The 13,710-nt window shown below is 37.1% G+C and overlaps 1 protein-coding gene across 2 annotated transcripts; it reads right to left on the reverse strand.

Annotated features, from left to right (window-relative positions):
• Nucleotides 1-1,921: 1,921 nt before the first annotated feature.
• Nucleotides 1,922-12,985, reverse strand: cdhr5b (cadherin-related family member 5b). Of its 2 annotated transcripts, XM_031736299.2 has the most exons (15): nucleotides 12,771-12,985; nucleotides 11,161-11,336; nucleotides 11,006-11,059; nucleotides 10,764-10,853; nucleotides 10,528-10,617; nucleotides 10,305-10,406; nucleotides 10,021-10,191; nucleotides 9,764-9,854; nucleotides 9,582-9,679; nucleotides 8,651-8,854; nucleotides 7,866-7,976; nucleotides 7,710-7,776; nucleotides 5,938-6,120; nucleotides 4,357-4,523; nucleotides 1,922-2,753 (listed from the first exon to the last, which is right to left on the reverse strand). In XM_031736299.2, exons 1-15 carry the CDS (start codon nucleotides 12,856-12,858, stop codon nucleotides 2,211-2,213), a joined length of 2,235 nt encoding a protein of 744 aa, XP_031592159.1. In that variant the 5' UTR covers nucleotides 12,859-12,985; the 3' UTR covers nucleotides 1,922-2,210. The 2 variants fall into 2 exon arrangements, with proteins under 2 accessions (XP_031592159.1, XP_039470424.1); XM_039614490.1 differs by lacking the exon at nucleotides 5,938-6,120 and having other exon boundaries at nucleotides 12,771-12,984.
• Nucleotides 12,986-13,710: the final 725 nt, after the last annotated feature.

A 13,710-nucleotide genomic window follows, 5' to 3' on the forward strand; every position in this document is an offset into this window, starting at 1 on the left:
GTATAAATTGAAAATCTTCCAAACACATAATGTTTGGAAGATGAAACTTTTTAAAAAAGGAACGTGATTTTGAAAGGGGTCCCCTGGCTAAATACAACTGTAGGTGGAACTGTCCAATTTAAATCCAGGATATGGTGTCACTCAGAGGGCACTGGTATCAGTGACAGAAGAGAAAGAGATAAAATAGAAAATCATGGAAATTCATTCCCATTCACTGTGGCATTTAACTGCCATTCACACTGCTACTAACAATGAGGATAAAGAAGAAGAAGGCAACAACAACATATGTTGACGTTGTTTCTTTGCAAAAATCCGACCAATTAAAAAATAAATACAAATTGTGTCTTTAAGCAAAGCCAGCTATCAACAATAGTCCATATTTACTTTTTTTTTTTTTTAATAAAACCCAATCTTATTCCTAATCTTTTCTAATAATGCAATAATAAATGTCCATTCATGCTATAAAAACATGTGCAAGGTAGAAACTCATGGAAGCCTTTTGAAAATGTGCTACCAATAAGGAGAAGACGAGTAAGGGAATGTCAGTTCTTTCATGAAAATTGACCAGTTCCTATTCACAGAAGTAAACACAAATCCTAGATGTTTGCTGTATTCACAGTGCTCAAGGAATATAATATCAAGTGACACTATGACACAAATCACACGAAAAGTACAACAACTTGCAAGGCCAACCGAGAACAGAAAAGATGAGTTGTTGATAGGTTTGAGGAAGCAACAAAGGGATCAGTGATGCAGCTGTGAAAGCTGGCCATATTACTGCCAGCAAGATAACATCGGCGCTAAAAGCAGACTCTGACACGCAACAGGCGTTTGCCAAGATCAACCTGACAAGAAGCTCTGTGACAGATCGCTCACTGTTCACAGTCAGTGCTCCACATCCAGCTTTAGGTAACTGACATGCAATGTGAATGTGATTTAGAAAATGAAGGATAAATTAGGACCCATTTAGAACTACTTACCTTTGTGAAATTTTTTTTCTGTAATGAACATCCATAAAGCTCCAGGCTCAAACAAAAGCACCTCAGAGACATTCTGGCAGCTCCACAGGAGTTCATTCATAATATTGATGCGTGTATAAAGGCAAAGAAGTGCCAGGTTTCCGGTTCAATTTAAACAGTAAGTAAACTGTGTGTATGTATTTCTATATTTTGACAAGTGAAAACAAAAACATTTCAATTACAAAGACATGCTGTTAGACAATGGGTATCAAAAACATAGTTCACTATATGCAATTAAAAAAATGTACTTGCACTTCTTTACATTATGAAAAAGGTGAACTATCCGAAAGCATTGTTTAAAAAAAAATAATTTCCATATAGTTTTTGGTTGTCTGGCTCCCTTGATATCAAATTAGGCTCTTTGTAGCCCGCAAGTTAAAACGAGCTAGGTAAAGGTAAGTAGGTTAGGTAAAGGCTGGGTAAAGGTTTTCCAGTTTGGTTTGAAGCAACGTATTCCACTGATGGAATTTACTGATATCTGTTTAATTATTTAATTGAAGTTCAGAGTCCTTTTGGTGTCTGTCATAATGTTTTACAGTCTCCAGTATCAGTTGGCAGTATTTTTGTTTAGTCACTAGCGGTAACAGTAGATTATGTGTGTGTTTTTCTCTTGCTGTTTCCCTGTTTCCCTCTTTGACAAAGTTTCTTCTGCTAACCTGGGCTAAATTTCAAGTTAATAATTAACCATTAAAGAAGTGCGCATTGTTTACTGGCACCACTACTGCAAAAAAGGGGCTATAAAACTGGAGGACAGGGGCACAAGATGAAGGCACATAGTGAATCAAAAAATCTAATTAAATGAACCTTAGTAGACAGCAGGGTGACCAGAGGTCTCATGATTTTCACTCCATAAATTCTACCACATTGATTTCATGAGTCACAAATGCCTCACTAATGTATGTAATAATGTTTTTAATGAATTTATGACACATTGATTTATTATGACACATTTACATTAAGAATAGATGCTACAATATGTTACATTTACATAAAATCTAAAGGTTCAAACTTTTTAGCTTTTGATTCATACTTGAAATTTCTTTTTCCATAAGGTGTACGCTGTGCTGGTTCTGTGTGACTGCTCCTTTATAATAGCCTGATAAGGCTGAATATTACGTGCTTGACTGATAAAAAAAATCATTCGATTTTATTATAGGTGCTTTCCGCCATGTTCTTGTCTTTTTGCTACGCTTACAGATCAATGTTCAGTCCTTCGTCACCATCTGAGTCGTCTCCCGGTTCCTCTATTTTCACGCCTAGGCCACTGTCCAAATCGGTATCAGCAAACAAGACCTTGGAGTTTCTTTGTCGTTTTCCATCCCGGTCATGCTCTTTGCTGCTTGAGGGCGGTTCATCATCTTCCTCCTCACTGTCCTCCCTGTTTTCTGGGAGAATGACCACCTCTTCCTTGGCACTGGGGTCAATGTCTGTCTTAAACCAGACAGACTTGTACCCCTCCTCCACACGCCTCTCCTTTGTCAGGATGGGTTTTACTTCTTTCTCGCTGTCAGTCTTATCTGAGCCTACATCACTGGTGTCATCAGGCAAAAGGTCATGCAGTGGCGCAGAAGACCTTTCAATGGCCTCTTTGGTTGGGCTAACCCATGCTGGTTTTAGTGTCTGTTCACTTTTTGTCTCTGGACCACTTGAGCCCGTGCTTCCTCCGTCATCATCACGCTGGAAGGCTTCATTGGTGTACTGGATGCCCTCTTTTTGGCCTGGGCCTTGACCCAGCTGTGGATAGAACATCAGAAAGGGGAGAACATTTATAAACAATAGGACTTGAAAGTGTTATTCACAACAAGCTGCTACAGCAGTCTATACAATGCATATATTTTCATGGAAAAGCTTCAGAAACCCCTCCCTCCAGACTTGTTTTTGAATCAAGGATTCACAATGGTAAAACTATGTCCTTACTACGACTTCCACTAGACATTTTCTACACTTAGCTTGCTGTTTTGAATCTCCTTTAATGCTGTTTCATAAAGTAAATCCCAATGATGAGAAAAAAATGACCTCAAATGCTTTAGTCAGGGAATATAGCTAAATGTTAGCTAAATATATTTAGCTAACAGTCTTCATTTTATTCTATATGACAAGTACTGACACAAAACTCTGTCTGTTCATATTATAAATGCTCTTGTCCAGTTGTAGATGTTGGACTTTTTATTGTAAAACTGATTGAACATTTGTCCTAAATCTTACTGTGAACTATGCAGTCAATAAGAATACATAAAAAAAGAGAAAAGGGCTAGCTTAAGAAATTTAGAGCCACAGATTGCTCAGGGAAGTTAACAACCAGAATCAAAGCAAACAACCCAAAAGCTACAGGTAAAACACTGCACACTGCTAAATCAATGTGGACTCCTTTCCAGAGTGCGGAAAAAATGGTCAAGGTTAATATTCTACTAATTAAATTACTCTTAGACTAGTTGGAGCTAAAACAGAAGTGAGCAAAGAGAAATAATCAAAAGGAGGAAGACACGTTTACAAAAGATTAGCCAAAAGGTCCTGATCGCCAGAGGCTTTTTTTTTGCTGTGGGTTATTGTTGAACTAGCTTCAGAAAACTTTCCCTGAAGGATTATTGACACAGAATCTGATGGAAAGTTTATTTCATGCACTGAAACAGACAGTCTGAGTTTGCATTTAGCATAACTTGGCCCTCCATTAGATATTTGTTTCCCCAGTTTATCATAGTCTTCCCATTGCTTAAAATTACCTCAAAATATTTTTCATATTTATGTTAATTCATCTGGCTGTTGACAGATATTCTGTGGGACAAATATTGAATACAGAATAGAATAATTAATTGATCCTCTGCTGGATTTGAAAGTTTGTTCACTTACAAGAAATGAACAGTCTTTAATTGTTATGATAACATTAATGGAGACAGAATGTCAACCAAAAATCCAGAAAAAAACCCCACACTTGGTGTGGGGATTTGGTCTTCTAGTTACCAAGCAGCCAAGATACCTACAGGATTTTGAGTTTCTGTAAAGAGAAGTGGGTCAGAATCCCTCCTCAGGTGTGCGCAAACATTGTGACCAGCTACAAGAAACATCTTACCACTGTGCTTGAAAACAAGGGTTCTTAGTGTGAATTTATGCTGTAATTTAGCCTGAATCTCAAAGGTCACAATGTGTATAAACATTAAACAAGTGAAAATAGCACAAATAAAATATTTCATAAGGAATCTTTTATCTTGTCCTTAAATCTATTCAACTGAAACCAAGGAGGTCAAAAATGAAAATGTGTGACTAGTAAGGACCAACATGTTGGAAAGGGATGAGTCTGGATGAATGTGAAAGTTCACCCACACCTAAACCTTAAACTTACGGAGCTTCGAAATTTGTTGGCTTCATAGATCTTCTTCCAGTCTGCCTTCCCCTTCCGCATGCAATGGGCAAGCACACCAATGACCACCAAACAAATTAACAGGAGAGCACCCAAGGTTGCACCCAGTACTGCCATCTCCACTGTTCCATATTCACCAGATGGGTTGACTGCAGAAACAATAAAACACCCTCATTAAAGAGTCTAAACCCTTTTTGTACACTGAAGAGTTTTTCATCAAATGCTTTTTATTGGAGTGATAATTCTAACTGTAAATGTCTGATTAATCTTTGTTACTTGGAATGGAAATTTTAGGCAAAACGTAGAAGTTTAGCACACTAAAGCTGCGGTTAAGTAACTTTAGCACAAAAACTGATAGATTAAGACTGGTTTGGTAAGGGGTGACTGCGCATAGCTTAAGAAAAATGAAATGACTGATACGCCACTTACTAAAAATGCCATGCTAAAAGTCCGTCCTGAACAAGTGGCAAGCTCAAAAATCAAGACAAAGCCAAGAACTGCAGTTCCTCAAGTGGCCACTTGAGACTTGCTAGTCAAACCCCATAAACTCGCGTGTTAAAACGCCTAATGCAGAGTTTTCTCCTTTATAACAACTCAGGAGAAAGTGATTTTTTTTTAAAAAAAATATCTCATCCACCTGGATAGTGGATCTGGGTGCTTGGCCACTCTATAAGTTTCCCCTGCACCAGACTAGCTTCTCCTAGATGTAATCTTGTCTACTGTAAGTCATTAAATCAGTCCACACCATTGTGTTTGTGCTGTTGATGCATTTTGAAGGAATGTAAATGGATTATTTAACTAATAGTAACTAATAATATGGCTTTCTAATATATCCAAATTCTAACACCAAACAAGAACAAAGGGAAACAACGTGACTGTAGCTGGAGTTTCAAAATGCATGGACAGATCAACATCCATCTATTATGCTGTGTATGAACTGGACATATACACATTTTAAGCTTCCAGAACATATTGAAGATTTATTTGAACTAGCCTTTACTGCACTTTTATTTCTTAATTTATTATCTATTTATTTAGGAATAACTGCTGTGATGAATGAGTAGTATATGGGCCAATACTTAATGCTTAATACCAACAATGAGACTTTTATGACATTTTTATAGCTTTAGAACAATGTGAAAAAAGACTTTATAGGAAATTAGAAGTATATTCCTGTCTAAAATAAGGCTGGATGACAATAAAAAATATTATTATTTTGGGAACTTTTCATCTGAACTTGATGATTTTTTAATCTAAACAAATATTCAAGCTTTTTTGAGGGATTTAAAAAAAACAAACATTTTTAGTCTCAAAGATTATCCAATTTTTTTTGTTTCCTGTGAATTTCATTTGTTTTCTCTCCCATGTACTACCCCTTTCCCCTAGGTCATTTCTAAAAATAATAACAAAAATAACAAAACAAAAATATGTGTGTGTGTTAAAATATGTGGTGGTAAATCCTTTGTTTGCCTGGCAATGGTTGTTTTTAGATTTACTGCTAGTTTGTGTGTGTTTTTTTCCAAAGGACCACATTTGATCTGATGAAGAGTAATGGGTAAGCACCTGGTGGTGCCTTGCTGGGAGTGGGCTTAGTGGCTGAAGAACTGTCTTCAGTGGATGTAGCAGAGTTAGTGGTGCTCTCACTGGGGCTGGTCGTTGAGACGCTGGTACTGGTTGTGGATTCACCTATGGTTGTCGAGGTCATAAAATCTGTAGTAGTCAGAGGTAAACTGGTGGTGGTGAGACCTGGGAGGAGAGCACACTTTGAAGCTTAGTGGTTTTACCTGTGTCCTCATTTTCTGCTTGAGGTGTCTATACACGGCCATTTTAGCATTCTTGAAAGGTCTTTGCAAGCCACATGGACATGAATCTTGCTGCATGTAGATAATCCTTGTTCAGTCTGGGCCAGGATATAGCTGTTATTCTTCTGCTATCTGTCTTAATGCCACACTCCGCTGGATTGGCCATGACAACTCAAGGACACGTCATATAGGCAGGCTTTGTGGCCTCAAATCAACAAGACTTTCTTCTTTGTTGGAGTTCCAAACATTTTACTGTGCACATATTACTTCCATCTATTCCATTTGGGTTGGTTTGTCAAGTGCAATTGTCGTTAAGATCAGTGCCATTTCAAGAAAGATTCCTATTTGGTGGGTGAGTAGACATATGTCATAATTGCAGTCGCACTGCAAGATGGTCATCCTAAACTTCTGACACCATCAAAAGTTCATCCAGGACTGTCTTTGGTTGTAAACCAACTTTGAGCATCAGTCATGGTGTGATAGCCCATGGTGTGGGTCACTGTTTTAGAGTCCCAATTCTTTCACATCGTCCCTCTTTCATCTGGGACATTCAAAATTACACTCTAAATATTGGTATTATAAATTATTCAGATTGGGTGCAACGTAAATTTTGATCATAATTTCTTTGCAAGACCTTGAATCATGTTTAAGGCAAAGTTTTTAAGTTAGTGACACAAAAAGAGAAAATCAGATTGACAAGTGGTAAAAAAAAATAAATAAAAGAAACTTGCATTTTAAGTTTAAAGGGGTACAAATCAACAAAGAACACAAAGGAGAACACAGCAGCAGTGGAAGGAACAATTAACATTTCAGTAAAGACCAAGAAAAAACACATAGTAGGGACAGAAGGGTAACAATGTACAGGAGAACTAATCCAATAAATAAAAGTGGGAAAAAAAACAAAACCACGAAGACAAAGAAACCCTCCTTAAAAACCAACTTTCAAAATAAAACAAGAAATAAACTGAAAGAGGGATAAACTCACAGAGACATTAAAATGATGATAGGGAAACCCAGGAATCATAGAAAGGGAGATAAAGGAGATTAATTATTACATTTACATCTTGGTTTCACAAATTCATAAAACGATTTTTTGGATCATTGAAAATCAGTTATATAGACATAGAAGATCTTTCAGTTGAGAACACTTAAAACAACAAGATCTTGATTTATAAATTATGTTTGAATGTACTTGATGAACAAGCAGTATGCTGGGGGAGGGGGGGGGGGGTTGCTCAGGAGTTAGAGTACTTCGTTTACCAAATGCAAGGTCAGACTCTTCTAGTCCACATGGTGAAGTATCCTCAGGCAATGTACCCTAGTACATCCTCTGGTGAGGGAGTGTGTGTGGATGTGAATAGATAATACTGTATAAAAGTACTGTATAAATATGTGTGTGTGATTGGAAGAATGGGACTTGTTGTAGAGCTTTGAGCTTTGACTGAGTAGAAAGGTGCTGTACAAGTACCAGCCCATTTGTTACATTGACAGAACAAGTGGAGTCAGCAGCATATTGTGGAAGGTTTCGTTTACCTAATTTCACCTCCACTGACAGCTGAGCTGTGGCTGTTTCATCATTGGTTGAATCTACTGCCAATACCTGAAAGTTCAAAGAAGAAGTTGAATGCTTGATAAGAAACTTGCTCATTTCATCAGTCATTTTAACTTTAACTAGACTGGTACACTCACTTCCAGGGACAGGGTTTCCTCTGGGAGTTCCTTAGTCATGAATAAGAAGCCGTTAATGATGGAGAATTCGCTCCTCCCGCTAATGGAATAAGTGATGTGGGGATTCAGACCCTGTTTCAACATATGTAGGAAAAAAAAGTTGGTGCTGAGCATGAAGTAGATCGAAAACCCCCAAAAGACTTTGTCAGTAATCAAACACACTCTGATACAATGGATAAGTCGTTTGCCACTAAACTGCATAATGTCATGAAATAATGTATAAGTCTCTCCATCAGTGAAAATAACTACATCATGTCTGGAAACAGTTGACAGAATGGCTGGACATGCATCACTGCTGGCTGTTACCAAAATGAGCTTTCACTTAACAAACTTGTACATAACAAAAGTCAAACAGTCTTGCTGGAACATTCTTTTGTTTCTAAACAAATTATCAATACAAGTGTTTGTAAACTACATTTAAATGCCATTTCAGGAAATTTACAAAAGATGCTAAGGAAACATTATGAAATGGATCATCGAGACATAGAACTGTTAGCTCTTTTTTCCCACTTCCATTTCCATAAAAAACTACAGGGAAAAAAGAAACATAAGTCAAACCTAGAAGAAGAATAAAAGTTTGGAAACACAGCCTATGAGCAGGTATCATCCATCCATCCATCCATCCATCCATCCATCCATCCATCCATCCATCCATCCATCCATCCATCTTTTCACCTCAACAAACCATAAACACTTGTTTCACCAAGTCACATTGGTGTTTAGGGGTTTGAGTAACTGCATTTTACCGCTGTGGCAGCATAATCGTCATCTGTGGCGATAATCTGCAGTGGCGTGTCCTTGTTTGTCAGATCCATTGCCATGGTGCCTACTGAAGAGATGACTCCTCCATACTGATCTTTCTGAAATTTTGGGGGGTGTAAGCTTTTGACTTGGACACTGATTGTGATGGTAGTGGTGGCAAACTGATGAGTGTTCACTTTCTGACTGGCCTGTGAAAGAAAAACACAGCTGAAAACATCAGGATTATATAATACTGAAATAAATTCCCTGAGATTAACCTGACAAAGAAATTCATACATTTAAATTATTGATGTAATAATTTAATAAGATTTTCTGCCAATTTTGTGTCATGTTTAGGGACCAACAGATTGCCTGTCTGCTCTTTATAGGCAAGAAGATTCTGGCTTCAGTTTGGGAATGAGAATCGGCCTCAGGTGGAGGACATAGAGCAGAATGTGGCAGCATTGGAAGTAATGCAGATGTCGGAGTGAATGATTTACCAGACTGTAAGAACAATGTGCATGTACAATGACAGTAAAGGGCTGTTCTATTCTATTCTAAAATTAATTTTAGTTCAATATCAAAGGATATATTAAATATATGTTGAACTAGGAATTAAGTAACTATTTGTAACTTTGTTTTGGAAAATATATTATAAATGTAAATAAAGTAAACCTAACTAAAAGTTTTTTCCTGTTCATTAAATTTAAAAGTCTGAATTGGCCAGAATCGGAGTGATCTTGTGAACATCAACAATAGGCCTCTGTGGGATAGTTTAAGCTGGGTTTTCTTTTTTGTTTTGTTTTTTTACTGTTTTGGTTACATCCTACATCCATTTACTTACATCTATAAAAAAAAAATCCAATTTGATTACAGTTTTTAGCACAGATGACACCATCATTATTCGATAACAGCAAGAGAATATGTTGTGTTTACCAGCACTGTCAAAGTGATCGTCCCCAACACATCAGCTGGCTTCAGCATGGTAATGTCCCCCGTGTCTGAGTTGATCGCGAACAGACTAGCTTCATTTCCTGCAAACACAGACAAACTAGGCTTCTTCTTTCTGCTAATAATCAACAACTTTACAATTGTTTGTTATAATTCAAGTTATATACCACTTAGGAACGAATATGTTATCGCCTCATTTATTCCAGAGTCTCCATCAATGGCGTACAGAGGTCCTGGTTTCAGTGGTAACACTCCAGGCTGCGAAAGCAAAATCACAGTTATAGCCTCAAAGTGTTTATCAGGTCATCCAACAGCATTTAAAACCTTCTGATTCATTAACAGTATTAAATGATAAAATACCCCTCTATATAATACTTTATATATGTATATAATACATATAATTACTATAGTGGGAGTAACTCACCTCCTGTTCATTAAGGACAACAAATCCAGTATAGCCGCTACTCTGGCAAATCACATTCCCACCCATGTTATGTGTGGTGCACGGCTGGAACCATGGCGGTCTGTTGTCCCCATCTAAGATAGTGACTACAATAGTTGTGGTGGCAGTAAAGTTTTTTGGCGCTTGTGTGTCCTAAAAAATGTCAGAAGAAGAAACATCCAAATGCCAGAAAGAAAAACTATAGGTATCCTCCAGAGTTAGGAGGAAACTGTTATTGTGTATAATCAGAAATGTTGACTACTCACCAGAACTTGCAATACCAACTGCACAGTTTTGACTTTTTCATAATCAAGACGTGCATTAACAAGAATAACTGCGCTAGTCTGTGACTGCAGTTTGAAGTCATTCTGCAGATATGAAAAAGGAAATAAAAATGTTTAGATCATTGTGCATCTTTGATCTTACTCTGCTCAAAGATGGTGGAACTAATATCTGCTGTCTCATGTGAGACAAAAAAAAAAGTCTTACAGATTCAGATGTGAGTGTATAGTAGAGCGTGGGGGGGTTGTCCAAGTCTTTGGCAGCGAACTGACCCACAGTGGTCCCTATAGCTGCCATCTATATAAAAAAAAAGTACCACTAAATAAGGTACATTTAAACAGATGATACGAGGGCTATCTACTTGTGCCACAACACAAAAATTAATAAATAGATTAAAGAATTACAAAGACAAATAATAACTTCTCTATTATTTCAACCCTTACCTCACTGACTTGAACATCGTATGGATTTTTATCAAAGACGGGAGGGTTATCATTCAAATTAGTAATGAGTACAATGATGACGATGTTTGTCTGGAAACAGATTTAATTTGACATTAGTGTATTAGATAACACATGACCATTAAGTACATGCAAAGTCTGAGTCTGTAAAAAACACACAGCTGAGTGAAAAACTGAAGATGTTTATTGTTAAACCTGCTCAGCATGTTTAAAGGCAGTTTTACCTGCAGTCCTGTGGTTGTTCTACACGTGATGCGGACCGGAAAACTGTTTTGAGTCTGCAAACAAAACAAATTTTATGCTCAAGAGATTTTACTGTAGAAATGACACAAAGACGAGTTTTAATCTTATTGGTATTATTAGTCATGACTGACAGTACCTCATAGTCAAACACCCTCGCAGCTATCAGGTTTTTTCCATTAAGTGAAAATGGGTTCGGGTCTGCAGCTGGAGGAGTAAATTCAAGGGTCACATCTGACGGGGCATCTATTACCACAACACTGTCACCTTCTTTGTTGTTTTCTGGAAACTGCACACTTGAAGGAGCAGTACACGCTGTTGGGGGAGAAGAAAAAAGACATATGTTCTAATTAAAGAGACAGAACATTGTCTGTTAGAATATGTCTGTTGTTCTCCTCTTTCCACAATAATTGAGCCCACTCTGCTCCAAGAAACATTCATATCTGGGAGCACAGTGGAAACTGCTCTGAGCAAAAGTGGTTTTATCACCTTGTCTTCATCTTTGTCTCAAAAGACAGTTTACAAAGAAGTAGAATTTGGAAAAACTGTGTAGTTTACTGAAATGTTGAGGAGTACAAGGAATAAACAGTCACAATAAAACTAGCACAGTTTTTTAGATGTTGACAAAGTCAAGTTAGTTTAATAAATGCATAAAGATTACAAGCTATTAAAAAAAATAAAATAAAAAAATAAAAACTGTAACTACACATGGACAAGTAGAAGTTACTATTAAACATATTACACGATTAGTGGAATAATACATTAAACATCTGCAATTGTAATATTCCTTTGCACATTTATTAATGATGTTTGTTTGATGAACTTGACAATGACTTAAATGAACTATGAACAGAACGAACTAAAAAAAATGCACCAAACAGTGTGACAGCGTGTCTCTTGGCTTCTAGACTTTTGACCCCCTCCCCTTTCTTTTCTTTCATTCGTTTCTTAGCTCACAGGCTTTCACTAGCTGTCCAATTCACTCTGATAATAATAATAATAATAATAATAATAATAATAATAATAATAATGAATAACACAAAAAAGACTAACAAGAGGAGCTTACAGAGAGTCTACAGTGCTCCTCTAGGCAAAGCAAATGTGTTTGACACGACACTGCCTTCAGACCATGATTCTGCTAAAACTGCCTTACATGGCAGGTTATTGGACTCACGCCTTTGGGTGGTGTGACTAGCACATAAGCATGATTACTCTGTACAGATTACATAATTGTTGTTTTTGACAATCTGATTATTCTGTGCATGAAAATCACTGGATTGATCTAAGCAGGAAGAAACCCAAGTTCCAATATTGTCTGAAACCCAACGGGGCAACCACCGACTGTTACTGCTATTTTTAGAATTTACTAATATCATTTATTTGACTCAGTAGGATATTTTCCATCACCACAAAAGCTGATTAGTGTGAGAACTAAGTACTGGTGTTGAACCCTTACCTTTGCAGAGATAAACGTGTTTAGGATCAACATTTAAGGTAAAATATGAGACACTTGCTTATATATGAAACATCTTAAAACACTGTTAATTGTATTTATTTTGAGACAGTTGCTTTGTGTGTTTTTTAACCCACTTTTTACAATACTTTTTTAAATGGCAGAAGTTATAAGTCATCTGTATGTGCCATAGATACCACTGAACGCACTGTTACGCAGCCCATTATTTTTTTTTATAGGAACAGAGATCAACAGTCAGGTAAACAACAGGTGAAACAACAGAGATGGATACTCACAGGGGGTTTGAGCCAATGTTTGAAACGGAATCAGAAGGATGAAGCAGAGGAGTGTTGTTGCAGTGAAGTGTGGATAAATATTCTCCATGTCGTTGTCCGACTGTGTCTTCGTCAGTCCCGACTGATCTGCCTCTCGTCTGTGCCGATCTGCTTGCGTTTATGGCTGCACTGGACTTTTACCCATCATAAAACCCATTACATGTATTCCTGTTTGCTGTGAAGTCATATAAGGTCTTTTTCTGTGACTAATTGCCTTTATTTGACAAGAATGACATGTCGATGCATGTTAATATTGTTTGCACATCTGCAGAAGTGATGATAGTATTTGATATCATTAAATTAAGTATTCCCTCATCTGCTTTTTCCTTAACTTTAGGACACTCGATGTGTCCTATCACAAGGTCATGTGTCTTGATTTGCATTTATGGTTGACAACAGTGGGATAAACATAACACATACAACACTCCTAGTACAGAGGCCAGTACGGTGGCATTAAGACTTTTCAGTTGTTAAAAACTTTATACTGAATTTGACTAATATTATATGAATAAAAGCCTTTTTTCCCCCTATTAATCCATACACAACCCATAATTAGAAATGTTTGTACTTTATAGGAGCCACCCTTTGTGAATAAATGACTCTATCCACTTTTATGTGTTAGATGCCTAACAGACTGTAAGTACAAGAAAGAATGAAGCAGAACAAAAAACAGTTCCTTGAATGTTCACTTGATACTGGCTGAAAAAATACGTCAGCCCTCATAGACTCGCATGATAAAATGTCCAACTTTACAGCAGCAATAACCACATTTATACCCTGGTCTTTATGGCTGACTATCCCCTTTATGGCAACTGGACAGTGTTGATTTTTTTAATAACCCAACAGTTTTAATTGCATTTAAGCTTGAAGTTAGGGTGGCCTGAAGGGTGGTGTTTGACAG

This window comes from Oreochromis aureus, linkage group 7, assembly GCF_013358895.1.
Source record: "Oreochromis aureus strain Israel breed Guangdong linkage group 7, ZZ_aureus, whole genome shotgun sequence".
In the NCBI taxonomy this organism is placed as follows: Eukaryota; Metazoa; Chordata; class Actinopteri; order Cichliformes; family Cichlidae; genus Oreochromis; species Oreochromis aureus.